The sequence below is a fragment of the Branchiostoma belcheri genome, unplaced genomic scaffold, assembly GCF_001625305.1.
Source record: "Branchiostoma belcheri isolate BF01 breed outbred unplaced genomic scaffold, Haploidv18h27 scaffold40, whole genome shotgun sequence".
In the NCBI taxonomy this organism is placed as follows: Eukaryota; Metazoa; Chordata; class Leptocardii; order Amphioxiformes; family Branchiostomatidae; genus Branchiostoma; species Branchiostoma belcheri.
This window is the reverse complement of record NW_017804021.1, coordinates 573,265-599,279: the sequence shown is the minus strand read 5'-3', so window position 1 is coordinate 599,279 and position 26,015 is coordinate 573,265. Positions and strand designations below refer to the sequence as shown.

The 26,015-nt window shown below is 42.7% G+C and overlaps 2 protein-coding genes across 2 annotated transcripts; both read right to left on the bottom strand.

Moving 5' to 3' along the window:
* Nucleotides 1-1,910: 1,910 nt before the first annotated feature.
* Nucleotides 1,911-3,361, bottom strand: LOC109477472. Its single transcript, XM_019778755.1, has 2 exons — nucleotides 2,998-3,361; nucleotides 1,911-1,982 (listed from the first exon to the last, which is right to left on the bottom strand). The coding sequence occupies exons 1-2, from the start codon at nucleotides 3,274-3,276 to the stop codon at nucleotides 1,911-1,913; spliced, it is 351 nt and encodes a 116-aa protein (XP_019634314.1). The 5' UTR covers nucleotides 3,277-3,361.
* Nucleotides 3,362-16,238: 12,877 nt separating this feature from the next.
* LOC109477622 (serine/threonine-protein kinase PLK4-like) lies at nucleotides 16,239-25,930 on the bottom strand. The gene is made up of 15 exons (XM_019778965.1): nucleotides 25,628-25,930; nucleotides 25,021-25,116; nucleotides 24,244-24,339; nucleotides 23,902-24,016; nucleotides 23,265-23,377; nucleotides 22,627-22,812; nucleotides 21,654-22,318; nucleotides 20,094-20,556; nucleotides 19,627-19,731; nucleotides 19,079-19,334; nucleotides 18,678-18,811; nucleotides 17,882-18,100; nucleotides 17,225-17,407; nucleotides 16,710-16,816; nucleotides 16,239-16,486 (listed from the first exon to the last, which is right to left on the bottom strand). The coding sequence occupies exons 1-15, from the start codon at nucleotides 25,670-25,672 to the stop codon at nucleotides 16,348-16,350; spliced, it is 2,922 nt and encodes a 973-aa protein (XP_019634524.1). The 5' UTR covers nucleotides 25,673-25,930; the 3' UTR covers nucleotides 16,239-16,347.
* Between the last annotated feature and the right edge of the window lie 85 nt (nucleotides 25,931-26,015).

Genomic DNA, 26,015 nt, shown 5'->3' with positions numbered 1-26,015 from the left:
TTGTTCCTTGCTAGAATTGGAGAATATCCTGGTCTAACTCAAAGAATTCCCATTTGTCCTATAAAAGATTAGAATTCCAATGTCTGGTAAGAGAATCTTCTCAGCCAGAATTGGCAAGGCCAGAGCAGCCTTTGTCATGCTGAAGAACATCTGGGCCTCCAGGGAAATCCACATGGACACCAAGGTACGCATTTTCAACTCCAACGTCAAGTCAGTCTTGCTGTACGGGTCAGAGGCATGGAGAATGAACAAGTCAACACAACACAGGATACAGACGTTCATTAACAACTGCCTCAGGCGCATATACAACATCAGATGGCCGGAGAAGATCCGAAATGAAGACCTGTGGAGTAGGGCAGGACAGGAGCCGGTTGCCATACAGATCCTGAGAAGGAAGTGGAGCTGGATCGGGCACACCGTCAGAAAGCCAGCCGACAACACCACCAGGCAGACTCTGTCCTGGAACCCAAGAGGGAAAAGAAGGAGGGGCCGTCCCAGAAACTCTTGGAGGCGAGACACGGAGAGGGATCTGTCTGAACTGGGAATGTGCTGGAAGGACGTTGAGAGAGAAGCCCAGAACAGAGCTAGATGGAGGGAAATCGTCGGTGGCCTATGCTCCGAACGGGGCCAAGGGCCCAGGTAAGGTAAGGTAAGGGTAAGAGAATCTGGAACACTCCCAGTAGATATTGGAGTAAAAACACCAGGATTCCCATCTCTACTAGTAGAGACTGGAATTCCCATCTCTACTAGTAGAGTTCCCAACTCTACTAGTAGAGATTGGAACTCAGTAGTATAAATACTAGGATTCCCATCTCTACTAGTAGAGTTGCCAACTCTACTGGATTTCCATCTCTACTGTGACATATACAAGTTATATTGGCTGCCGTAGTGGGGGTGCCAAACATATATAAGTTCCACCGGCAGTCGAGCCTCGCGCCCGTGCATTACAAAATACGGCGTGAATTTGGATGTCGAGTGCTCACTGGTATGGTAATGCAGATGGTCTAGACGTTTCGGCCACATGTGCTGGACGTTTCGGCCACGTGCCGAATGTCCCAATTCTGGACACTTCGGCCTCAAACAAGCAAGGCGAAAGCTAGCCTGTGTTACACAAGCACTCGGCCGGAGGTTAATGCGGCAACTTCGGGGCGGCCGGCCGCCAGCAGCGCGATTAGTCAGGCTAGGCGAAAGCAAACATGGCAAAATGAATGTATATTCTTGACAAATGCAGTCATATCTCATTCTTATTTTCTTTTTCAGAATCTGTTTCCTACGGTGCTACGGTACCATCGGCGATAGAATAAAATCCGTTTCATTAGACACAAGTTCGTGTTTCTTGTCATTAGTTTTCCAAGTGATTCTTACATTTCATTGGAAATCATATGAGCAGGTACGCAGAGACGTCGTCGGACAAAAGGGCGCGGTCCCTTTTGACTTGAAATCTTATTGTCAATTTACTCCGAGAGACGATGAGTATACGGACATACTTTATTTTAGTACAAGATAGCAACTTAGTATTTCAAATATAACTGAGGTGAGTTTTATTGCAGTATGTTCGAGAAGAGTATGAAACGTATCACAAAAAGGAGATGTCCAATACACTTAATTATTCCACAGATTTTCCGAATAATCGGTATGTGTTCATACACCATATATCTGATAACTTAGTATTGTCAATAAATAACGTGGCCGAAGTGTCCCCGGCATGTGGCCGAAACGTCCACCGCATGTGGCCGAAGTGTCCTAAAATGTCCATGGCCGAAGCGTCCATGGGCCGAAATGTCCTGCTTCCGTATAAACGAAATTTACAAATGCCATCAGTGATGATTATTGTCCGTACTTGTTCAGTAATGAACACATGTATGGGATAGGGGAATTACTGTAACGGTTTGTTCTGGCCCGTGGGCAGTTCAGTTTCTGGGAGTTTCTGGTTGCACGGCCTGAGACTTCTCTTCTCGTAGGGGGTAGCCATTCCCTGTACTCTGACGCGAACAGTGTTCTTGCGAATTTTAGACATAGCTGCTCTCTTCTTTCAGCTAACGTAGTCAGTTCAAGGCGTTGAAGTGCACAGGAGTACGTTGTGTATGAGTCCCCGAGGATGATACGGCACGCACGTTTCTGTAGCCTTTCGTACCAACTTGGGATTGTGTGGGTCCAGGGGACCAAGCTGGTACACCATACTGTATACAGAATTATCTCCACACTGTGCCGCTGTAGCAAGGGTACCGAAGTAACGGGTTCCTCACTGGCCGCCCAGTGCGGAACTCACAGGGAAAGTGGCGTCGACACTCGGGGCCCTGTGCGGAAGTAAGCTCCGCACTGGAATTCTAGTGCAGAAACGGCTTTGTTCCAGTGCTGAAACACCGTCAGGCCTGGAATTCCAGAGCTGAATCTTGACTCGGCACTCGTTTTCCGGTGCGAACTTCCACTCAGCACTCGTTTGCCAGAGCTCGGAGGCCGTTCAGCACTGGATAGCCAGCGCTCGGAGGCCGTTCAGCACTGGATAGCCAGTGCTGAATTCCACTCGGCACTCGCTACCAGTGCTCGGAGGCCGTTCACCACTGGATAGCAAGTGCCGAAGTCCCTAAGTAACGGATTCCTCACTGGATCGTTCCAGTGCTCGGTGACTCTTGGTGCTGGAAGCCGAGTTCTCAAATTATTTCGGCACTGGGCTTCTGGTGCTTACGTCGGCCGCGCGGCGTACAGAACAGTATCGTAGGCCAAGTCTATGTCTGTAAAAATGTGAGGATCTGAGCCTTGCAGTATTGTCCTGCCGATCAACTTGTCGCCCCGATTATAATTTGCTTCCCGGGCGGTACGATCTCAAAAATATAAGTGTTAGAGTTCAAAGGCGGCATCTCGGTACCCTTTCTAAAGACAAGGTTTGATTTGCCGATTTAGAGTTTCCAGTGCTGAGGCCGCCGACACTGGACACCAAGTGTTGACGTAACTTCGGCACTGGAGATCTAGGACGGAAGCCGCCTGTGACCTCTGTACACCGAGTGCTGAGAAAGGAACTTTAGGTCGCTTTAGGTCCAACATCTTCTGCAGTTCTTCCTTCTTCTTTTGGAGGGAGTCCATCGTGTCCTGTAAGGTAGCGGGGAGAGTTGGAGTAGGGCTCCCCGGCGTCGTCTCCGAGCCAGCGTCCGAGTCGTCGGACGGGTCGATCTCCAGGCCGGGACAGTGTTTGTTGGCCTTCCCTTTCTCATGTAGAGCTGTGGGTTGTCCGCAACCCGGGCACTTTTTCTTCCGATCCGCTTTAGTTTTCTTACTCATCTTGCAGAATCGCTCCCTCAAAGTACAGAATTGCTCAAAGTACAGAAATGCTCCCTGTTGCCAGCGTGTCGGGAACGGACTGAGGAGAGTCGGTCGCGGAGAGTCCTGCTGTTTACCCAGCATGCTGTGCGCGGGTAGTATGTGCCTTTTGAGCTGCGCCCCAAAAGTAACCTCCTTACGAAGCAAGTGTAAATCGTTGTCAAGTCAGTAAGACAGGCTGAATCTTCTCAGACGTTTCAAGAGGTAGAGTTTCTTGGATGCTGCCCCTAACATTGAGTTGACTTGTTTGTCTGCCATACAGTCTGCCATGATGGTACAATGATGGCTGCTCCAACATAGCTGTCACTTTCTGTGGTAGCCATGTTGGGGCAATCTGGCCATGGCAGAAAATAAAGTGGCAGCCATGTTGGGCAGCCATGTACCAACATGACAATAATTGTCCCTAAGTATATAACGTTAGATCTAAAAAGTAGTACCAGTACGGATTTGAATCACATTATGTTGAATTTGATTCACATTTTCCTGGCATTTTGAAGCAAATTCACATACAAAAGTGTCTGTACCTACGGTACCCATGTACATGGTCTTTGCACCTTAGCACACCATGGTGTTCAAACATTACCCTTGTTTTGCTGATCTTCATGACCCAATCAACCGACTCTTTGTAGACTTTTGTACTCTACTAACTGTTAATCTCACCCGACTGATGAACCTCATCGACGATTTTGTAACGTTATTTGTAATGTTATAATGTAAAAATACATAACGTATTTTACTTAAAGAAAAAAATGTTGGACAATGTTCAGACTTCGTTGGAAATAGTAGGAACCATTTTCAACGAAAGATACTGTAAAAGGTTAAACAAGAACACGAATATAATTGTTACCTCTTTTGGGAACTTTTCACTTCCGCCAGGTTGTGAGATCGCCCGTAGAGCCCGTATTTCGTAGAGCTAGAGATGGTCATCGACGTCGGTGTGCACTGTGTTACACCGACGACAGACGCCGACAGTATCATATAACTAGTAGGACTATGAAATGCTGACGACGCGCTCCAGGTAAGCCTGCATGAGCGTTCGGATTGGTTGGTTGGTTGGTTGGTTGGTTCGTTCGGATTGGTCCTGCGCACACACGACGCTGTAATGTAAATGAGTTGGTGACTCAGGACTGCTGATTATATATAGAGCTCGTAGACCTGGTGCCTATTGACAGAGTTGCCCTATTAGATTATGTGCTTTTTTTATGTGATTTTGGGAACCTTACAGTACGGCGTTATGGACTACATGTTGTACACGCCGATGTAACCTTCTAGGTAGGACACACCAGAGGACAGAAAAGGTAGGTATTGTTTAGAGAGCTGTAGTACATGTACTGTATTGTGTGAAGAAAATATGTGCCAAGTACTTCCATTTTCTACGGTGTAATTTGTAAGGAACAATCATAATCATACACCAGAACTTGGCCCGCTAAAATTGATATCACATTATGAAAATATTGAAATAGTACAATTCTAAGACAGGTAAGATAGCTGGATTTCAAAACAGAGGTAGCAGAACGAGTAACCTTAAACAACAGAGATATACTAGTAGCATACTCGGACAAATGGCTTGTTTTTCCCATCCCGTCTCCGTTCAGGTATATCCGGGCGCACATCTTGTACCCGCTGCGCATAATGTATAGTAAGTGTAAACCCTGTACAACCCTGATCATCTTTCGGCCGTATGGTTTACTAAGTTTGGCTCACTTTCCAGTATAATAGTACTGTGTCATACATTCTCGAACTCTTTGCCCACCCAAAAGTCAAGTCTGTAAATTCTACGCATGATTGCTCGTACACGAACTACTTTGCCTACCCGTGCTAAACAAAATATCAACAATCTACCCTACATATTTAAACGTCTTAAAATGTGGTGAAAAAATGCTTTTCCTTGCACATTGAATCTGCAACCCTCGACTATATACATAGCAACAGAAGTGCCCGCATGGAACAAGTACGACGTGTACGTCACTGGTCAGACACATCTTGTACAAGCCGTTGTGTGTGCTTCACACACACACAATTTTCTCTGTGTAGCCTTCGTATAGCATCATCGTCAACGTCCTATTGTGGAAAAAAAACATGTTGACAGAACCGAAATACATGTACAGAACAATTTTGACATTTATATACTGCCAAAAAAATTCCTCTTGCTATGGCTCAGAGATTTGGTGTAGGGCAGTTGGGACACTTTACTCATCATACTCAATGGTGTTATTTTGTATCCCTATTAGCAAGGACATTATATACCTGATATATTCTGTAGGATAAAACGGTTACTGTACTGCATGGACATACATGATCGAGGATCATGATCACCCCATGCATTACTTTGTAGCTCTAGGAGGGGAAGTTCCTGACAAAGGCAGGGTTCCCGCCATAACTGCCATGAGTTAACATGTGACACAATTAAGATCCACATATCACCAACAGTACTTCGTAAGGTCGCAGTCATATAAATCAGAAATTATCAATATACCTTGCCTCAGACTTAATAGTGAGTAGAGAGTCACACACCAAGTTACATGTACACAAATCTACACGTACACAACTTTATCGCCACCTCAGTGATGCGTACAGGTAAAGTACATGTACAAACATGGCGGCGCGAATGTCGTCCTCTGAACCTCTTACCAAGTGGAATGTAAAAGAATTGTACTGAATTGAAGAATCAGATTTCGTCCACGGATTTTACTGATCCAAACCGAGGAACAGCCTAAAATGCATTTTCGAGGTTTTTGTTTCAGCCTGCACAGGGCTCGGACTGTTCACAACTTGCTCCCGCGGCACCGCCGTCGCTCAGTCTCCACCGCTACGCGCTCCACCCGGCTCCACCTGCACCCGTTCTTTTTTCAACTGGCGGCCGGAAACTTTCATCAAAAAATCCTTGAGGATGGCCTAAAATGGGTAAAATCTGCCCAACCCACTGGTGTAATCAAACAAACAAACAAACAAACAAAAACTCACAAACTTTGTGTCCCTAGCATGTGCACACGTTTGTGCACCGTCGTGGTGAAGACAATTTCACCAACATGCACTCTGTGCAACATGCACAAACCTAACAATGTTTGTCGTGATCAGGAAATTCTTATCTTTCTTTTTCAGTTTGCGTGTCGAACTTCACTAAGTTGAAGACTGGACTATGCAGCAAACATGCTCAACATTTTGTTCATGTGGTACAAGAAGAAAACTAGCAGATATTCATGGTAAAACGTAATGTGTCGTATTTATTTTCCGTTCAAGATTCGGTGCTTGCCGCCATAATCATACTACCGATCTCTTTTTCTTTTGCCGTGACAAAGCTTTTAAAATGTCGCATTATTAGCACATTATTAGAAACCTAAATTACAAATCTATCACTGTATGGTGTCACGTTCTACCCCCCCCCCAAAAAAAAAACGGACTGCAATGCACTCTTTGTTACTGAGTCGCTATGAGTAACCATTCTGAAATCTCTACGCGAGCTGCAGCGCATTTGTATGAATGACCCCACATACAAATCCCTGCAGACAGTTCATGCGCCCGGTACAGGTAGTGGAGTGTTAAAAACTCTACATTGTAAGGTGTTCTACAACCTTCGCCACTGTGTGGGACTGAAACCACCTGTTAGAAGATCTAACAGACACAAGAACTCATTTATCCCTAGAACTCTGTATGATGATGTAAAGCCTTCAAGTCTCTGTGTGTACATTGTCGTTGTTGCTGTGTGCAGATTTTAATATTCTTGTATAATGTTTTATTGTTTTTAACGCTAATGATCTTTTAAACGAATTGTTCTTTTACAAATGTACATGTACTGTAAAATCAGCGCAATTTAGTCGTTGTGACTACCAAGTTGATTGCACAATAAAGTTTGAAAGTTTAAATTACACACAGTACAATGATGAGGCATGCCTGATATTTCTCTACCCCACACGGCAAGTATAAGCAGTATCGGCCTTAGAACGACTGCGATTTTCCTCCCCGTCATTGTAAACTTAAACGTCTTTTTAAAGTTAGGACCCGTCATAAATTCAGTATCCATCCTATTGTAAAATAACGAAAAGTATTTGGGATTTCTGGAGCTGACAGAATCAGAAAACCTACGAGTGTACGGAGCGTAGAGAGCGCCGAGGTCCTTTAAACACACAGAGTTTTCTTATGTTGTACGCCCAAATATTCAAAATTTTAACATAAAAAACGTGTCAACCAGTCGTGTAGAGTATGCACATAAAGTTTTACACCAAAATTGGTAACGATTACTATATATACTGCTGGGTCGAACTATGGGTATGTACGGCGGAGCGACAGGTAGAGTGAGGTATGGATATCATGGCAGTCAAGCTGTAGGCGTTGTGTATTGTACGTAAATGTAAAATCCCCTTTGGTGGGCCTCATGCAGCTAGTAGCACAAACAAAGCTCTAAGGTACCGATGTCACGTAAAGGTGATCCACGTCACTTCTGCCCCACGGGGTAAACGTTCCACCCGCATGTAAAAAGGGACAAAGGTTCTGAGCAATCTGGATAATGCTTCTTCTGATTTCGTTAAGTATATTGAATGGTGAATTTTGACTACCTATAACAACGTCCGTTGTGCTGAAAGGCTATTGATATTTTTGTATAGACAGGTGCGCCAATAGTAACTGCAGCATGCGATTCCGACGGTACTGTTGGCCTGGGGGGCCCAAACCAAACACGCACCCAAACCTGTGCGACAGACGAGATGAAGCGGCCCCAACTTCTTTTTTCACCGATTAAAGTAAGCTTTAATACTTGGCAACAGCTAGCTAGAAGTAAATGATATAGAAAATAAACTTTAACAGCGTTGCCAGCTCGCGTTGCTCTTGTGCTAAAATCCTAGTGGCATTTTTTCATAGACTCCAAGGCGGTTGATCCAGGGACCCCCAAACCAAGCACGCATTTAAACTGTGCGGCACACATTAGAAACGGCCCCAAATCCTTGAGTCTTTTTTTCACTGATTAGAATAACCTTTAATACTTGGCAACAGCTAGCTAGTAGTAAGTGATATAGAAAAACTTTAACAGCATGAAAGTCCATATGTGTTGGTACAAGTCATTATGAAATAAAGACCAACACTTTTTAGACTACAGAAAGTCTAGTTTCTGTAGTCTAAAAGTTAAAGCTTAGTCTTTATTTCATAAAAACTTTAACAGGGTTGCCAGCTTGCTTTGCTTTATGCAATGAGGTTTAATATAATATACATAGCTCTATACCATGGTTTCCTGAATTTTTACATATTTTGCAAAGTGAATTTTACATATTTTGCAAGGTGGATAAAGGGCGCTTCACCCTCGCGAATTCGAAGGTTTTGTCAGCTATTGAATAATGTAGTTAGCCTGACAGAACCTCGCTTTTCGCCTTCCTCACTAAATTACAAATCTATCACTGTATGTTATAATTAGTTTGCTGATCCTTGAGCGCCGGACAAAGAGCTTGTGTTCACAGGCTAATAACGTAGCCTGGTAACCAGACCGCCGTGAGCTCAGCGCTATCTCTTCGGCGCTGAGAGCGTTTCGGACCGCCAAACCATACCACGCGTCGGGGAGGTTTTAGGTTTCTTCGCTCACAACGACGGCAATAGAAGACTAAGCAATCGTTTGGTACCTAGGCTAATGATAATGTAGTGTGTGGCTGCCTTTTTTTTAATCAGCTCTACTTCATGTACTACATGTATCTCATGCATTTGAAGACGAATAAAATGACCACCAATACATATTTCTTTTGCTCTTTAAAGTGAATTTTAAATTGGCCCTTCCATTCATCTAGCCCAAAAACTTTTTCTTCTGTCAGGTGCCTTTGTTTTTTCAGGTCTTTCCGTTCTCTTTCAGTTCAGTAGGGTTTCTAATTTCACTCTATAGTATCAATTAATTTTCGTCTAAAATGCAAAAGTCATATCTTCAGAATTGTACTTAATAATCCTGATACATATATATAAGGGCTTATAGTCCCCACAGCTAGAAACAGTTAGCCATAGCACCCGTCCAAACATTGCTGCATGTACTTGGGCCGCCCACATATCAAATATCCCCATCTAGGTATCAAAACGTGGTAATTTGCAGGGGGGGAAATTTGAAGGCTGAGATATTTCATTTTTAAAAATTTTTTTCTAAGCCTCCCTTCTTCCAAAGTGATCATAACCCTAACTTGGCCTAATATAAAAACACAATTTGCAGCGTTCAAAATATTTTTTTTCAGCCATGCAGGTTAGGTGCAGGTAGGCAGAAATACCTGCACAGTTCCAATTTTACCTGCACTAACCTGCATATACCCAGTACGTGGACCAGTGCAGGTTAGGTGCAGATAGACATCAGAAGTACCTGCACAGCTCCAATTTTACCTGCAATAACCTGCATATACCCAGTACATGGACCAGTGCAGGTTAGGTGCAGGTAGACATCAGAAATACCTGCACAGCTCCAATTTTACCTGCATTAACCTGCACATACCCAGTACATGGACCAGTGCAGGTTAGGTGCAGGTAGACATCAGAAATACTGGCCTGCACAGCTCCAAGTTTTACCTGCACTAACCTGCATAATTATGCAGGTGGTATTTCAAGCCCTGCATTTGTAATATAACTATGTTTTGAAATTGTTATGCAACAAACATTGTTCACCAAATAACAGGTACAATCACAGGACAAGTACCCAAGATAGTCAGCTACTAGTATTCATTTATCTTTAGCAATAAATATGTGGTCACTGGTGTCACTCCTTAATCTTGTGTACAAATCAATGCTAAATTCTCTTGGCAACTGTTAAGAATCTGACCATATGAACAATAAATAGCAATCCAAAAATATTACTCCAATGGCTCAGATAGCTGACCCTAATTAAAAGCTACTCAATACAAGATTCTATGAGTTAACATGTCTAAAGCTGTGTCCAAAACTGACCCACATTTCCAACACAAACACTATTATAGAATGGTTAAACACCAGTACCTACTGGTCAAATAAGACTCTTAAACAAGATGTGCAACTCACCTTAATGAAGGAATGTCTTATTTCTCCTTATATGATCTTATATGTGGCACCAGCACAGCATTCAGGATGACAGACCTTATCCTCTGATTCTTCAAGAAGATGGCAAACAGTTTTGAATTGTTAGAATTTGTTGAAGTATTCCTTTAACATGCAGTTGTAACCTTTGACCCAACACCTGAACACAGGTGTGGCTGCATCTTGTGTTTGTTTGTAGTCACTGCCTCAGTGGGTATTTATGCCAGCGCCACCTAGTGTCAGGTACATGAATCACAGCCTTAAAACATGTTTACATGGAACACACGAGGGCAAAATTACTCAAATCTGTGCAGGGCATTATACATATTAAAGATTCTTTAGACTTGAATAAAAAGAATGTGAAAAAAAAATCAGACACCTTCCTTAGAGTTTCTGAGTACTGCTTCTCAACGCAATATCTAGCCAATGGAGAAGCAGAACTCCAGAAACATCAAAACATATTAAGCAAGTGAAAGACATGATTATACTATATATATGTGTTATAGTTGTTTTAACCTGATAAAATTATTGATATGATTAATATATAATTGGAAAAAGAAGTACATTATGTTGTTTTGTTCTATTACTTAATTATTGCAGCTGTTTCATTTGAAGTTCAAAATATAAATGCTCAAGGATTATGGTCTTTCTATTCTGCAGATCAACCATGGTACTAATTACTGAGGAAAGTCTCCCTGAACATTGGGCAGCCACATGTACAACAGAGAATGGATTTTCACTCAGCTGTGATGAAATGGAAATCATCATGCTTAAGTCACAACAAGTGGAATACTGGACAGGACACTATACCAGAACTGGATCCTCAAGATTTCACAAGGAATGGAGGATCTGGACGTAGTTTCCGTCTTTGGAGAGCTGATGTTTCAGCTTACTATGGACTGTGTTGCAGTTGTGTAGAAAGTTGCTGAAACTTCATGTAACCAAGAGTGAATTAAAGGACATAATGTCATCTTCAACAATCTTGCTATGTGTGCAAGTATGGAAGATCAGAAGAATTGCACGACACCATGCAAGGATAGTGGCCACCACTGGAGCCCCTACACTGCAGAATCAGGTAGGAACACTTGCCTGATCTTTTCAATTGCAGCTAGTGAATGCTAGTGAAATGTGTGCATGCAAATTTCCAATAACTCAAAGAGTTTGTCATTCTCTACCTGATATAACTGAAATTCAGGCATGACACTTAATATTCTTTTACAATATTGTTTCCAGTTAAGCCAAGGTAAGTGAAACATGTTTTGAAACGGTAGTAACAAACTGTTACGCTTTCACAACCCCCCAAAACTATCAAGCAGTCAATTGTCAAATGTGTGGTGGATTGTGTTTTATTTGTTGTGTTGTATCGCTGGCAAAGGGCTTTCAGGAAACAAAACAGGGTGTTTGATTTTACCTTTTAATGGGACAGTGTAAATTTTGCTGTTTGGTCAAAGTCTCCATTTACTGCAATTTTCTCAAGTAGAAAACTCAGATTTGAAAGGATATACTATACAGAATTGCTATATCAACAGATTAGTATAATGCTATCTGCAAAAACATGTACTTTAAACTTAAATGTAGCTTCTTAAACTTAAACGTAGCTACACTTTACACTGATCAATTGCTTACGTCATGAATCAGTTAAGTGTCGTGTGAATAAGCTGTATCCTAACTCTTGCAAGATTACGTTTTGAAGTGATTGGTCATTAATTATCCTGATGAAGGCGACAGTGGTCGTCGAAAATTTGATCTCTGTGTAATCCTTGTTTTGGAATAAAGTTCTACGTTTTGCTATGATTACTACCAACACAGATGAACTTTCATAGAAGCTACACTTTGTACATTTCATTACAGAAAAAACTCTTTCAAGTGTATCAAATTTCCATTGTCAGAGACAGAACACAGTAGTGTCAGGGTTCAGTTCAAATCCTGACGTATAATCAGATAACCAAATTTATCAACCAAACTCATTTAGCATGTCTTAATGTAAACATTCCCCATAGCGGAGTAGTTATTTTGAATCATTGTTTCCGCAAGATGGCGTGCATGCATGATACCTATATGACGTCACAAAACTCACAGCCTTCCCATGAGCCTGTGTATACGGCAAAAATTAAGACCAGGGTAACTATTGAAATGTACTAGGTGAGAACAAACTTTTGCTCTACAAACTCAGTAAAACTCAGTTACACTCAGACTCATTAATTGCTAAAGAGTAACTCAGGTTCCGTTTGTTTACTTAAAATGATACTGCCAGGGGCTGTTTCTTTGAGAAAAACATTGCCGAGGGGAGTGACAAGGGAGGGAGGGGGGAAGTAGTGGGTGTTAATCTGTTTGATCTGTTTGCAGGCTGTGTTTTGGTTTAGATGCATGTAATTTAGGCCACACCAATTTAATTTGTTGGTTCTCGGATTCGCCTCTTCGTTTTTTTCTGATTTGCAAAAAAAAAAAAATTGATTCTGGTCCTGAATCAACTAAAAAATGCTCATGTTTTGCCCCCCAACAGTTGAGGAAAGTCCTTTTCTTCCTAGTTGTTACAGTTTTCCCATCTATCATTGCAGTGGTTTGATTAAAAGTTCAAAATTCAATGTTTAAATTTTAACCCAGCCTTTTGTGTTGACTTCATGGCTCATTTTGTAGCATTTAAGCCTATAATAGGATGCTTAGACCTGTTTTTATTTTTATTTTTTTTCGCCCTGTCGCTTCATATTTTTTCTGAAAAAATCCGAGAACCAACAAATTAAATTGGTGTGGCCTTAAGAGGCTTAGAGCATTGCTAATGTCATAGAAAGTATTTAACTTGTGAAGTACAATTTCAACATTTCACCATTTCATTATGAAATCATGACAATCACACCCCATCAGCTGCTATTGAGAGTTATTTCCACATTTTTATAATACTGGAACAATTGTAACTTTTTTGACTGCCAATGAACATTTTAGATTTTACTCCAACTGTACAAATTTTGTGTTTTGCAAAATCATTGTTGAACTTATTTTGCATATGGGAGACTTTAAACAACTATCTTGTTATTGCATAGCATTTTCTAGATTTGAGGGTGTGCAGCTTCGATAAGAGACGCCAAATAAACTGGGGTGTGCCCCCTTAAAAGTTGTTTCTGTATGTTTACTTGTCAGACCACGCCAGGTGTCCAGTTTCAACATCATGGCAGAAGAAGAACTACAACTTAACCAGCCAACCCAAGAGGTCGGTGCTCTGCAGCAGCGACAAGAATGGGCAACATCAAGGGCTCTGGAGTTACAGATAAACAAGATCATGCAAGACGCATCGGCCATCAGAGCAGAGCTACCAAGCACGGAGCAAGGACAGTTTGAGCCAAATCGCTTGCTTCACGGAGTCGTCAAACTGCATCAATCCACAGGGGATCTGCTACTGGATGTTGGGGCATGTGTGGAGCGTAATCAGTACCACCCCCAACAACATGCCCCCAACATCAGGAGAGGGGCACCGGTGGAGAGGGACCCATCAGCTGCTCACACCAACCAGACAGCAGCCACAGACAATGGTGGGGCACTTCCTCTGCAAGACCAAGTCTTGGGAGGGCAAGATGGGCTCAATGGAGACTTCATCGGAATCCACCAAGACAATCAGGTATTATTAAGTAAATTTTTTCTAGATGTTACCTGAGAGCAACACCATTAATTTACTTTGTATCTTTCATGAATGAAAAGCGCTTGTTTAAAACATAACTTTTCCTCAACACAGTCCATCAGTCCGGGTGGAGAAACAACCTACTTGCCAGCCACAACCGACTTGGCCCCCATTGCCAGTCCATCGGTGAGGAGTGCCACCCCAGCACCTGGAAACTTTCTAGTTTCTGGCAAGCCACCAACAGTGCGCCCCACCCCTGCACTAGAAGCCAACAAGACTTCGAAACCACAGCCTGCAGTCCACTCAGACCTTTGCCACAACTATGCACCAAGGGAGGGACAAGAGCTAGAGGCAGAAGCTTTGGATCATGACGAGCAACATGGCACCCAGCCACCCACCAACAGAGCTGCCACAGGTTCATCTGCAGCCCAGCTGCCCTTCATGACATCTGTTGCCAGTGGACCAAGGGCCATGATCCATTTGGAGGTATGACCTTTTCCTTAAGTTATTACTTGGACAAACTATAGTTACTACTCTCTTGACTTGCCACATTTTCAAACAGATGCATTCTTAGCTGCATCACTGTTGAGACTTTTTCTTAGTAAGAATTTCAAAGCTAAGCCAAAACACATTCAAAAACAGGACCAAACCATGTAATTGCTTGGAAATCACTGTCGGACCATAAGGAGCTGCTTGAAGATCACTGATGTTGTGTCTCTTGTTAATATATCATCACTAGAAACAAGCGGAATCAAATTACAACATGCTTGTCTTTGTCCCCCAGGGGGAACACTTCCCAAGGCTACAGGCTGAAGAACCAGACTAAGCATGAGGCCTGTTTGAGGTAAAATACATATTTACTGAATAGCAAATTATAACCATTGTTTAACAAGAGCCAAGGTTTCAACTGGTTCCTCAGAGACTACGCACCACAACTTGAATAAATTTGAGATGAATGGCAAACATTGAAATTTATTCAAGTCTAAGGGATGAATATTTTGTCTAGCCCGGGTACCATCCTGGATAGTTTATGTCCACTCTGATAGTGAATACCCAATAAGGATGGTACGTATACCCAGGCTATATTTTGTCTTAAATTTCCTCAAACATACATACTATGGTCTGAATAGTTGTTGTAATATCAACATTGGTTGTATTACAGGACTTCCAGAACTGGACTCTGATGGGCTGTTGGATTCCTTCATCATTCATCATGAACTTCAAAGTGTGCCATACAACAAACTGGCACACAAATTAGACTTTTGATTTTCAAGAAATAGCAAACTTTTCTGTCCAGTCTGCCTTCTTCCATTAGCTAGGAAATTGGGTTATTTGCATGCATGGCTTGCCATTCTTTGAAGCACTGTATTGCAAAGCAATGCCTTACAATATATGCAGACAGTGCAAAGCAATACCTTACAATACATGCTTTGTTGTGTATGTATATAATTATACTATCAGGCAGTTGGAAAAAAAGTAACCTAACAAGATCAGTAAGGTGAAAAAAAAGCAAAATTAGATGTTTTAGTAAGTGCAGATTTTTATCTATTTTGTCAAGGCTGACAACTAGGAATCTGTATAAACCACATTGTGTTGCATTTTGAGATTTCCCTAGTGACTTATGTTGGTAAACAATATGATAATTAAAATGTTTTGTTCATTGTACATGTAGCTTACTGAAGAGGTCCCCAGTTTTTTTTTCAATTTTTTCAAGTTTATTCATCTTAGATAAAAAAATTGATGACAGTGGCCTCTGGTACTGTATACTTATCAATCAATAATTTTTACCCATTAAACATAGCCCTAAAACAAAAGATTAATGTAGTGTCATATATTCAGGAGAACACTTTGGTCCATAATATACCTGTAACTAGGACAATATTGTCTTAATGAACTTTTGTTGGTACAAAAATAACACCACGTATCCCGAACACCAAACTATATGAAATTTTGATAAAAACAATAAAACAAGACTAGCTTTTCTCGGGCATTCTTTGCTATTTGTGATATTAAACTATACATTGAAAAGATGTGACTCCACACACTTACGAGTACCTGTCACAAGAAGGGGGGGAAGATGGGGAAGAACAGGGATTATGGAAAACCAGTTACACTGTACAGGTGGCTACAAACCAGCTTGCATAAGGTACAATACATGATTCTGAATATACACCTACTTTTCAAATAGCTTGGTTGCCATCCTTTGTAGTTACCCCTTGCTCCCAATTGTGGTAGCCAGCAACAATAGAGAGCCGATGGTAACTACAGAGAATGGCAACCAGACTACTTAACAAGTAGTAGATACTATCAGTACTTGAAACATTTCCAAATCTATCCCGTTGCTTCATTAACAGTTTTCGTGTTGTTTTATCACACTTTGGTCTGAAAATATCCCCTATTAGCTTTGGAGGATAAGTGTTCTACTATCTGATAGCAGCCCTAGCATGATGACTGGAGGCTTGAGATGTCTGAGTCTTCTGTGCTGCCAGAGCTTCTACAATCCTGGGCAGTTTCACAAGTCTTTCTCTGACATGTGCAGGAAGGGTCACACTCTCACCATACCTGTGAAGTGTAAGAAAAGATAACATGGTTGTAAAGCCACACCAATTTACTGTAATTCCTGATTTTTTTTTCGCAATACTTTTATGCTCATGGGCTTCGTGGTCACTTCTGCACCACAAATTTATCGTTTCAAATAATTTGCAGTTTTTATCAATGCAGTAAAAGTTCAATATTCACTGTTTGAATCATAAACCAGCCTGGTATGTTGACTTCTAATACTCACCTGTGAACTTTGCCTGAGGAGTCGACGTACTTGACTGTTGTGCTTGTTGCCATGACAACCAACTGCGTCCCATCCTGGTACTGCACCCAGATGTCACCCGAGGTCAACTGGAGGACGGAAAACAAAACTTCTAGGTCAAAACTCACTTCTGTTATTGGTATATCATATCATATAAGCTGCAAAGGGGACTGGCTGAAAATCTTAGGATCATCATTATCAGAACTTGTACATGTACAATGTACATATAGTTTGGAAGGAAGCTACCAAGGAGATTCAATACTTCTTCCTTTAGACAAAATCATCAACAAACCAAATGCTTGTACTTTGTAGAACCAAGTCAGTGCTAACTCCAGTGACATACATGTATGATATAATCATGTACAATCTAAACATAGCCGGTTTGTAATTACACATTTACAATATTTTATGACTCCAGGAAGACTAGTGTAGTATATGTACATACTCATTGACGGAGATCTGTCAAATAAACAAACAAAAGCTGGTTGCAAACAGACCTGAGAAGCCCGCCCGACATCCTGCACAAAGGTGCTCTTCACCACCTGGGTTGCTCTTGGCAGGCCGGCTGCTAGGTGGCGTTTCTCAGAGTTGGTGGTGGCCTGTGCAGGAGGCTCCCGGGTGTCAGCCCTGCTAACTGTGGAGGCTGCACAGCTCAGGACTGTACCATCATAGGACATTACCTGTGAAATATGGGAAACCACTCAGATTGGTAAAAGATAGGAGTAATGCACTTCCCTAAACCCTGGCCATGTGCTCAAATCACATTTCATTCCATAAATGATGTATAGTAATATCATTACTTTTTTCCCAGTTACAAAGTTTCAATGTGTCCCAAGTACTTTGGGATGACAATATTATCAGCGGTCAGACCACATGTTCATATTCCATCAGTTGGGCTATCTGTCTCTACTAGGGCTATCATCTTTAGATTCTGTATTCATTGTGATTTTCTGTGTTCTTCAGTCAAACCTATATATACAAGTGACCCTCTCTAGTCTCTACATAAGGACCACCTGGCCAATGTGACCACTTTTTGATGGTCCCGATAATTTTTCCCTGTCTATAGTGACCACCTGTCCACATTGACCAGATTTCATAGGTTCCCTGAGTAGTCTTCTTGAGAAGTTTTGACTGTAAATGCCAATAGGCCCTACCGATGCAGATACGGGTGCCTGGCTGGGTGAGGTGACTGTCCCCACGGTGATGTCTCTTCCCGTACGTCCGGCCTGTCGTGGTGAACCCTTCCCCTTCTTCTGCTCGCTCCCAGTGCCCGCCGGCCGCCGACTGATGATGGCTGGGAAGTACGAGTCCTCCCCGCTCTTTTCCGCCGTCGCTGAGATGGCAGACTCCAGGTCCAAACAGCGCCGCCGGGCCTGACGATAGGAGAGAGGGATGAAACAGATGGAAAACTTTATAATATAAAACAAGAAACAAGAGATTTTGAACCTCTGTGGAAATATCTAGAGTTTTGAAAGTATACTGGCAGAAGGTCTAACATACTTCAAGATGTACCTGGTCTAACATACCACAATATAGCCTGGTTACAAAACCCATTTTAGAGTCTCTCTTATTTTATTTTTGCTGAGACTGAGAGAACAAAAGAGATTTGGCAGCTAAAATGGGTTTGGTAACCAAGCTCAGCTACAACAGGCCTTTGCAGCGGGATATGAGGTTGAAAGTAAAAAAAAAACTTTTTGTGACAAAGCCTAAGTGGATGTGACTTTTAGTAACTATGTGGGTGGACCTTCTTGTCAATCTGTGGTTACAAAACATCCCCCTCCCTTCCTGCCACTCTACTGCATGCAAATACCTACAAACACAAGGAAACACACAAACACACCCAAGACAATACCTCTGTACTCGCATGTAAAAAGTATCTGTTATTTCCCATTACTGCCCATTGGATCTGCTGTGTTGAAATAAAAAATACATTGTACAAGTACAAGTCACCTCATGTAGGTGGTCCAGCATCCTCCTGGTATCCACGGCAACCCTCTCAGCCCCGCCCACATCCTCCAGACTGTAGCTCTTCCCACTGGACTCAATCACTCTTGTCTTGTAGGTGGACTGGTGGATTTTGGCACCTACAGAAACATGGAACAAGAAAATCAACAGTGAGCCACGAGCCACTGTACTAATGATTGTTTAAAAATAGGGCTGAAGACAGTATGGGATCAATGTCTAGTTAGAATCTAACTTAGTAGATGTGCAAGGGGTAGGTGTAACGGGTCATTTGGAGTAATATAGCCAGCTGCCGCTGTGCTGCGTGCCTGCAAAGTTGGTGTGTTACACCAAAGGGCAGTTAGTAGTTACAAAGATGCAGATACTTTTCTGCAGAGATTATTACTAACCACTGTAGAAACAAGCCTCAAAGTCTGGGTGTGGGAAGTTCTCCATCAGCATACACTTGGCCTGCCGTGTGTAGAGGGTGACTTTGGGAGTCTTGGAGCGCACCAGCTGGACAAACCGCTTGGCGTACAGGTACTTCTTCTTGTGCCTGGAGGGGAGCTCGTGGAGGAGGTAGGTGTGGTCATCCCCAGGGGGTGGGGAGGGGGGCCGCTCAGACAGGGGCTGGCCCCTACCCCGGTGGGGCTGGTAGATTATCACCTAAGGATAGAAAGGGAGAAATCTTTTATCCTGAAAGTTCATCTGTGTTGGCAGAGGTCATTATGAAGCAAGTTTAAAGTGTAATTTCCAACACAAGAAATTAGAAAGTATTTGTCAAGGAAGGACAAGTTAATAAACCGTTATTGTTTTACGTATTGCTACATGTACTTGTCAGAAAAACTAAGAAAATACCATTGAAAACTGGTTCTAAAGATAAGTTTCTGAATTTCTGATAATAAAGGCCATACCATGTTGACCCAGAACTGTATTTTTGGCAATATGGTAGTTTTACCGTTTGTCCACATGCAGATATCCTGTGCACCTCTGACACGTGGTCCACTCCGTCTCGAGGCTTGAGGAACTCCAGACACACCTGGCCGTCCTCCAGGATACTCACCTGAGGGGAGAATGAACATCCTAGATGTCATGTGAGGTTCATACATGTGTAAAAGATAGTGTTGCGGGAACCAAACAAATGAAGTGAAACTAGCATGTTGGCAGAACATACTACACGAAACATGGATTTTCACAGTTTTCATTGGATGTTTGGTCAAGATTGCATCAGAATTTTGCCCGTTGCAGGCGATATCTTTTCCAACACATGTACAACATCTGAAAACTGTTCACTGTATATCATCCTTAAATATGCAAGCATGACCTTCAACAAGATGTTCTGCCGAAAGTGCTATGCACAATACATGTACATCCCAGGTTTTGTGCAGGACGTTCTGCCAATGTGATGCACACTGTCATACTCACTACTGCATTTCTGGTTTTCTGTCGGATGGGCCGCAGACGCTTTGACGTCAGTGGAGACATCTGCTCCTTCTTCATCTCTTTCTGCTGGCTCATTTCTTCTCTCCTTCCATTTCTCTGTTCTTCGTTTTCTCCTCTCTTGTTGTTCCTTCTCTCCTGAAAAGGCTGGTGATCTTGTACACTCCTTTCTGAATCTCTCCTTCTTCTCTGTACATCTCCAGACTTTGTTTGGTTTTCCTTATCAGATTCGTAGTTGTCTTGAGTCTCCTCGTAAGGTCCATGATCTCTCCTCCTCTCAGCAATACTATATTTGTCTTCTTTTCTAGTCCTGGGGTCATCCCAGGCTTGTCTCCTCTCATCCCTTCTTGAGCTGTCTTCGTGATGATATCTCTGTCTCCTTTCGTCTGATGACTCACGACAGACATTCTCCCTGCTGCCTTTATGTGGAGAGAGAGGTTTCCTTTCCCTGTTGTTGTCAGTACAGTACTCAGCAGTGGATGGGTGTGTCTGTGTGATCTTCTGTCCGTGTTGTCTGGTCCCTACTGCCTGTCTTTCCTCAGACTTGTTAGCTCTCGCTGCATACCTGTAGAGTTACAGTTGCATTTTAACTGCACTGCTCAGAATTTAAAAACTATGGACCATACTAAAACTGAATAAAGAAATTATTTCTTTTGTACTTTGTAAACTTGTGGTAACAGTCAATGCAGCAAATCCATGGAAACCAGCCTACCTGTCTGCATCTGTATCCCTCTGAGGGATGGAGCCAGGCGAGGGATCTCTTCTACGGGAGCCTACAGAAAAATAAATAGTGCATCCATAAGCTACAAATGAATAAGCTACATGTACATTGCCTCACAAAACTTTATCTCCAAAAGTTCATGTGACTTTTAACACTTACGCGTATATCAGATTGTTGAATGTAAATTTATGAACAAATGAAATGGTTCCTTCTTTAACCTTTTTCCCACTGCCTAACCCCGTAACAAACAGAGTTAAAAGGCTACTTCGGTGTGCTAAAGATAAGGTTAAGCTCACCTCTAGCTGGTCTGCTGCTCAGGCCTGTTCCAATGTCTGCTACCCATGATTCCATGGGAGGGTGGGAAGCACTGCTCACACTCGGGCCCTCTGGTCCGCCATCAAAACTAAAACTGGGGCTGGTTAGGAAAGAAGGGCAGACATCACCATTGCATTGTGTAGTGAAGGTCTCAAAATGGGGACACAATTCTATTCCGTAGTTAACATCTTTCAATATCCTTTTTTTCCAAAAGTAACTGTATCCAAACTGGCCATGGGTTACTTTTGTGTTTTTTTCACTTACCAGATACCAGATGCAATTTGACATATTGGAGAGAAATATCTGCTAAAACAAATTACCTTGCCTTCAACCTGACAGGAGGAGAGGGTGGGTGTCTGTCCCTGGCTGTGCACACCTGCTCCCTGACACCTGGATCACAGGTGCACCTGGAACGGCTGCTACAAGAGCAGCTGCGCTTGGGTGCCCATCCACCTTGATCCTGCTGGCAGCTGCACTTCCTGTCATGGGAACACTCCCTGTGCTTGGACCCATCCTGGATGTGAGATGAGCAGTAGTGGTTACTGAGGTCATTGCACTCCGACCTTCCACCTTGGTAACCTTTGCCCTCTTGTGACCTTTGCACTTCACACTGCGACCTCTCCCTCCCAAGATATGACCTTTGGTTCTCGTGAAACGATCTAACTGGTTCACACGTACTTGCAGCTTGCAACGACCTTGGGTCATCATAGAGAGGTGGTTGCTCTCCATGACATGACCTTTGAACCTCATGGCATGACCTTTGAACCTCAAGACACGACCTTTGCCCTTCACACCCTGAAGTTTTCCTGTTGTTGAAGACAGGTCTGTCAGTGAGAGGGGAAAGTTTGGAGGGCAACAGGTGGATGGGTTTGTTCCGTAACGTCCCGTGGGTAGGGGCGTGCGTTCCCATGGAGACGGTTTCCATGGTTGCGTTGCCACTGTCGACAGATGCCTCCACAGGTCTCCTCCTCCTGCCACCAGTGATGACCGGCTTCCTGCCGGGGTCAGCCGGGGTCATGAAGGGGTGGGAGAGGATGTCGGCCAGTTTGGGGCGGTCGGCGGGGTTCTTCCTGAGGAGAGCCGTGATGAGGTCACGTGCAGGTGCAGACAGGTGCTGCGGCAGGTGGTAGTCTCCCAGAACCACCTTGTTCAACGTGCTGCGCACCTGGTCTGTCTGCAGTTAACATGAGATGAACATTAGATGGATTTAAGAAACTTTGGACTGCAGGCAATTTCTAACCTTACAGCTGTTGAAATTCTGATCTTAAAAATGTTTTCTTCTTCATTTAACAGCCCCCTTTATCTTATTGAAGATAGTGAAGATTCACATTAAAACACTAATGTCAAGTATGCTCAGAAATAAAATACTGTTGTCTGTGATAACTTTGCACCACACAAGAATGACATTACGTTTTACAAAGTCAAACATTTCAAAGAGAAAATTCTTTACAAAAACATTTATACAAGTGCAGCTGGACTTACATCAAATGGAGGACTGCCCGTTAGGAATGTGTACAGCATACACCCCAGGGACCACACATCTGTCTCCAGCCCGTGGGCCTTACGGGTCACAACCTCAGGCGAGATGAAGTTGGGCGTGCCGCACATCGTGAAGTGCTTCTCATTGGGAACCTTCAGCCGCGTGGCCAGGCCAAAGTCTGCAATTTTCTGGAAAACAAAATATCACATGAAATGAGTTTAAATGAATGAGTGCTTGTGCCTAATGCCACACCAATTTGTATGGTTGAATGAAAATTTGTTTGTTTGTAATAAGGTGGCAAGGTGTTCTTGTGGCTACAGTTGTTGAATCAGAGTCTACTAAAGGTTTTGGGTTCAAATCCTTGGCAGGCCCCACTGTTGTGTCCTTGGGAAGGGCACTTTCACCTACAAGTTATTGTATTTCCTCACTCGACTTAGGTGAAAATGAGTACAATGTACCTAGCTTTGGTTGGGGACATCTTCTTGGATGGGACATAAAGCCGGTGGTTCCATGTTTGAGGAGAGCTACACCTCAAGCATGTTAAAGAGTGGTCTTAGGCAGCTTATACTTACTGTACAAAACTGGTGTGTTAGGCACAAGGGTTATGCAAAACAAACAAACAAACAAACAAGTTCTGTACCACGTCCATGGTGCGAGTGAGCAGCAGGTTAGAGAGGGTCATGTCTCTGTGCACGATGCCGTGGGAGTGGAGATACAGCAGGCCCTCGATGATCTGTCGCATGAAGTTTCGAGCTGCGGACAGAAGGCAAGAGAAATGGTGAATCTTCAATACTCCAACTGGCAAATCAATCTGAACTACTGAAGAGTTGGTAACCCTTCTAGCAGTTACGTTACACAAGATTAGAAAAGTACAATGCATGCATGTTGAGTAAAGCACAATTTGTGTCAAATTTGCAACCACACAACTCACAGTCACAGCAATGAGCAATCCACCGCTTCTGTGACGTCACGTGTATGCAGATGACATACGTGACTCAGTGAGCAGTGGAAGGTTGCAGAAAGTCTGTACACATTAATGTGTATTGCAACCATCCCTCAACAAACACGGGGGGTGCCACAGATTTTCTACAACCAATGAGCCACTGCTCGCTAAGTCAGCTGCATAACGTGACATCACAGAAGTGGTAGATTGCTCAATCCCTGACAAAGACTGGAGTTGAACAGTCAGAAACTTGGGTAAGTCCAATTTCCCGTGTTAAAAAATTACAGTTCTAACTTGCTTTGTAGTTACAATAAGGAGTAGTCTTCCTCCTCACCTTCCTCCTCAGTCAGCACCTTGCCCTGTTTCTTGAGGAAGCTGCCCAGCTCTCCATTGTGGCACATCTCCAGAACCAGGTACACATAGTTACTGTCCTCAAAACATGTGTACAGCTGGGGGAATTTGTAACAGTTCATGGGGGTTATAATACTTTCATAGGTTATCATAATACCTCATAGATGGTGATACTAGTAGTCAATTTGACAAATAAAAATCCACATACACGAAGAAAAGTGCATGTATATAAACCCATGCCAGGACTAGTGCCAGAATGTTAGAAGTTTCTTACTCTTACAAGAACAACTAGCATGCTAAAGCTTCATACTTTTGAACAACTAACCTCAAGGACTGCTGGGTGCTTCAGCTGGCAGTGGATTTCTACCTCGTTCCTGACGCGTGTCACCATCCCAGCAGCCTGCATCAACTTTTTGTCAATCTGCATCCATGGTACAATTATTTCAGTAAATTTCAGTTACCGGTACACAGTATTAGCTGGGAAAGATATAAAATGTTTATTTATCTTACAATGAATGCATGGCACTAGATATTTGCTGAATACAAATGATTAATCTTAATCAACATGAAAAATTACAGATGTATTATCATGTATATATCAATGACAATTTAATGAATCAACAATCATAACAAAAAGTTGCATGTATTTTTGCTCTCAGCCCCCAGCAGACTGCCAACCAGGCTGTCATTACCAGGGGTCCCTTGGGTGTCTTCACATGCTTCACATTGCCAGGCAATGCTATGAGCGCAAGGATGGCATCATCATCGAGCAAAGTACATGTAGTGTGTGGCATTTACTAGGACTTGAACCCTCGACCTCTAGGTCTGTGCAAAGTGTTATAAACAAAGCATTTACCATATCAGCCACATGTGAACCAGTAGTATGTGTGTTTGTGTACTTCAAGGACTCAAAGGACCATGAATGTATTGTCCTTTTTGCACTGTCTGAATTTGGCATTTACAAGTACTTTTAGTACATCAAGTGAAATTATTCATTTATCTGTTTCTTTTCTTGTTCTATTATTAAACATATATCTTACGACAATTTACCAGAAGCGCAATGTTGGCCAATGGGCAATAGTAATGTAAGTTGAAGACCTACCATCTTGATGCCGACCTCCAGCCCAGTGCTGATGGAGCGTGCCCGGTACACACAGGCAAACCCTCCCCGACCCAGGAGGTTCAGCACATGGTAGTCCTGGGGACAGTTACACAGGAAGAAAATTGGATTAACGTGCCTACCAATAATTTCATTAGAATTAATTACAAATTATACATAGGAAGCCATGCACTTGGAGAAAATCAATACGTGGACCAAGATCAGTGCAAATACTAGAAGCCTCTAGCTAGGATATAGTATATATACTAGTAACAGGATATGTCTAATTTACATGTAACAAGCAGACGTCACATGTGTAACAGTTTGTATATAGGCACCACCAACTGCCCAGCCCGATGGGTCCTGGACCTTTTGGCCTAATCGGTTGGTGCGCTGGTTGTGAACCAGGAGTCAGAGTCAACCTTTGTCAGCTTGTGTCTTTCTATGGTGATACACTTGCCTTCAATTATCTTAAATTATCTGATTTGTGAACATAATTTGATGGTTTGACTGATTGAATTAAGAGCAGAAGAGAGGACTTTATGAATGGAAATTAAGCTCATCAAAAAGAAAGGAAATGGCTAATTTCGTATTCCTGATCACTGCTCACCTCTATGTTGTCCCCCAGACCACTGGGGTCGGCTGTAGTAGACATGGTCACTTATGATCAGAAATAAGACAACAGAAATTGTGGGGAGGGGGGCAAGCAAGAAACAGCTTAGCTTAGTTCAGTTTCCTTGAATCCTTAGTCTACGAAGACCTCTAAAATACTCCTGGAAATAAAACTTGTAATCTCGTCAGGTTATCCCTCCGTTGAAACATTCCATGGTGAAGAATTCGTGACAAATTTATTACAGATTCCTTGCAAAATAATGGCGGGCGTTCTTTTTTGAAAACACGCGCCGGTTACACATGAAATCGAGGCTGAAGGTGAAAGGTCAAAGTGTTCTCGAGATCATTCTCGAACTTTCCCGTAGTTTCCCGGACAATGCCGAGAA

Coding starts and splice junctions, on each gene's coding strand:
- LOC109477472 (XM_019778755.1), bottom strand. CDS start 3,276: ATGAGTAAGAAAACTAAAGCGGATCGGAAGAAAAAGTGCCCGGGTTGC. Junction 1,983..2,997: donor TTCCTTTCTCAGCACTCGGT/GTACAGAGGTCA, acceptor TGTTCGCGTCAG/AGTACAGGGAATGGCTACCC.
- LOC109477622 (XM_019778965.1), bottom strand. CDS start 25,672: ATGTCTACTACAGCCGACCCCAGTGGTCTGGGGGACAACATAGAG. Junction 23,378..23,901: donor GGTGCTGACTGAGGAGGAAG/GTGAGGAGGAAG, acceptor TTCTGTCCGCAG/CTCGAAACTTCATGCGACAG. Junction 22,319..22,626: donor CGGGCAGTCCTCCATTTGAT/GTAAGTCCAGCT, acceptor TGTTAACTGCAG/ACAGACCAGGTGCGCAGCAC.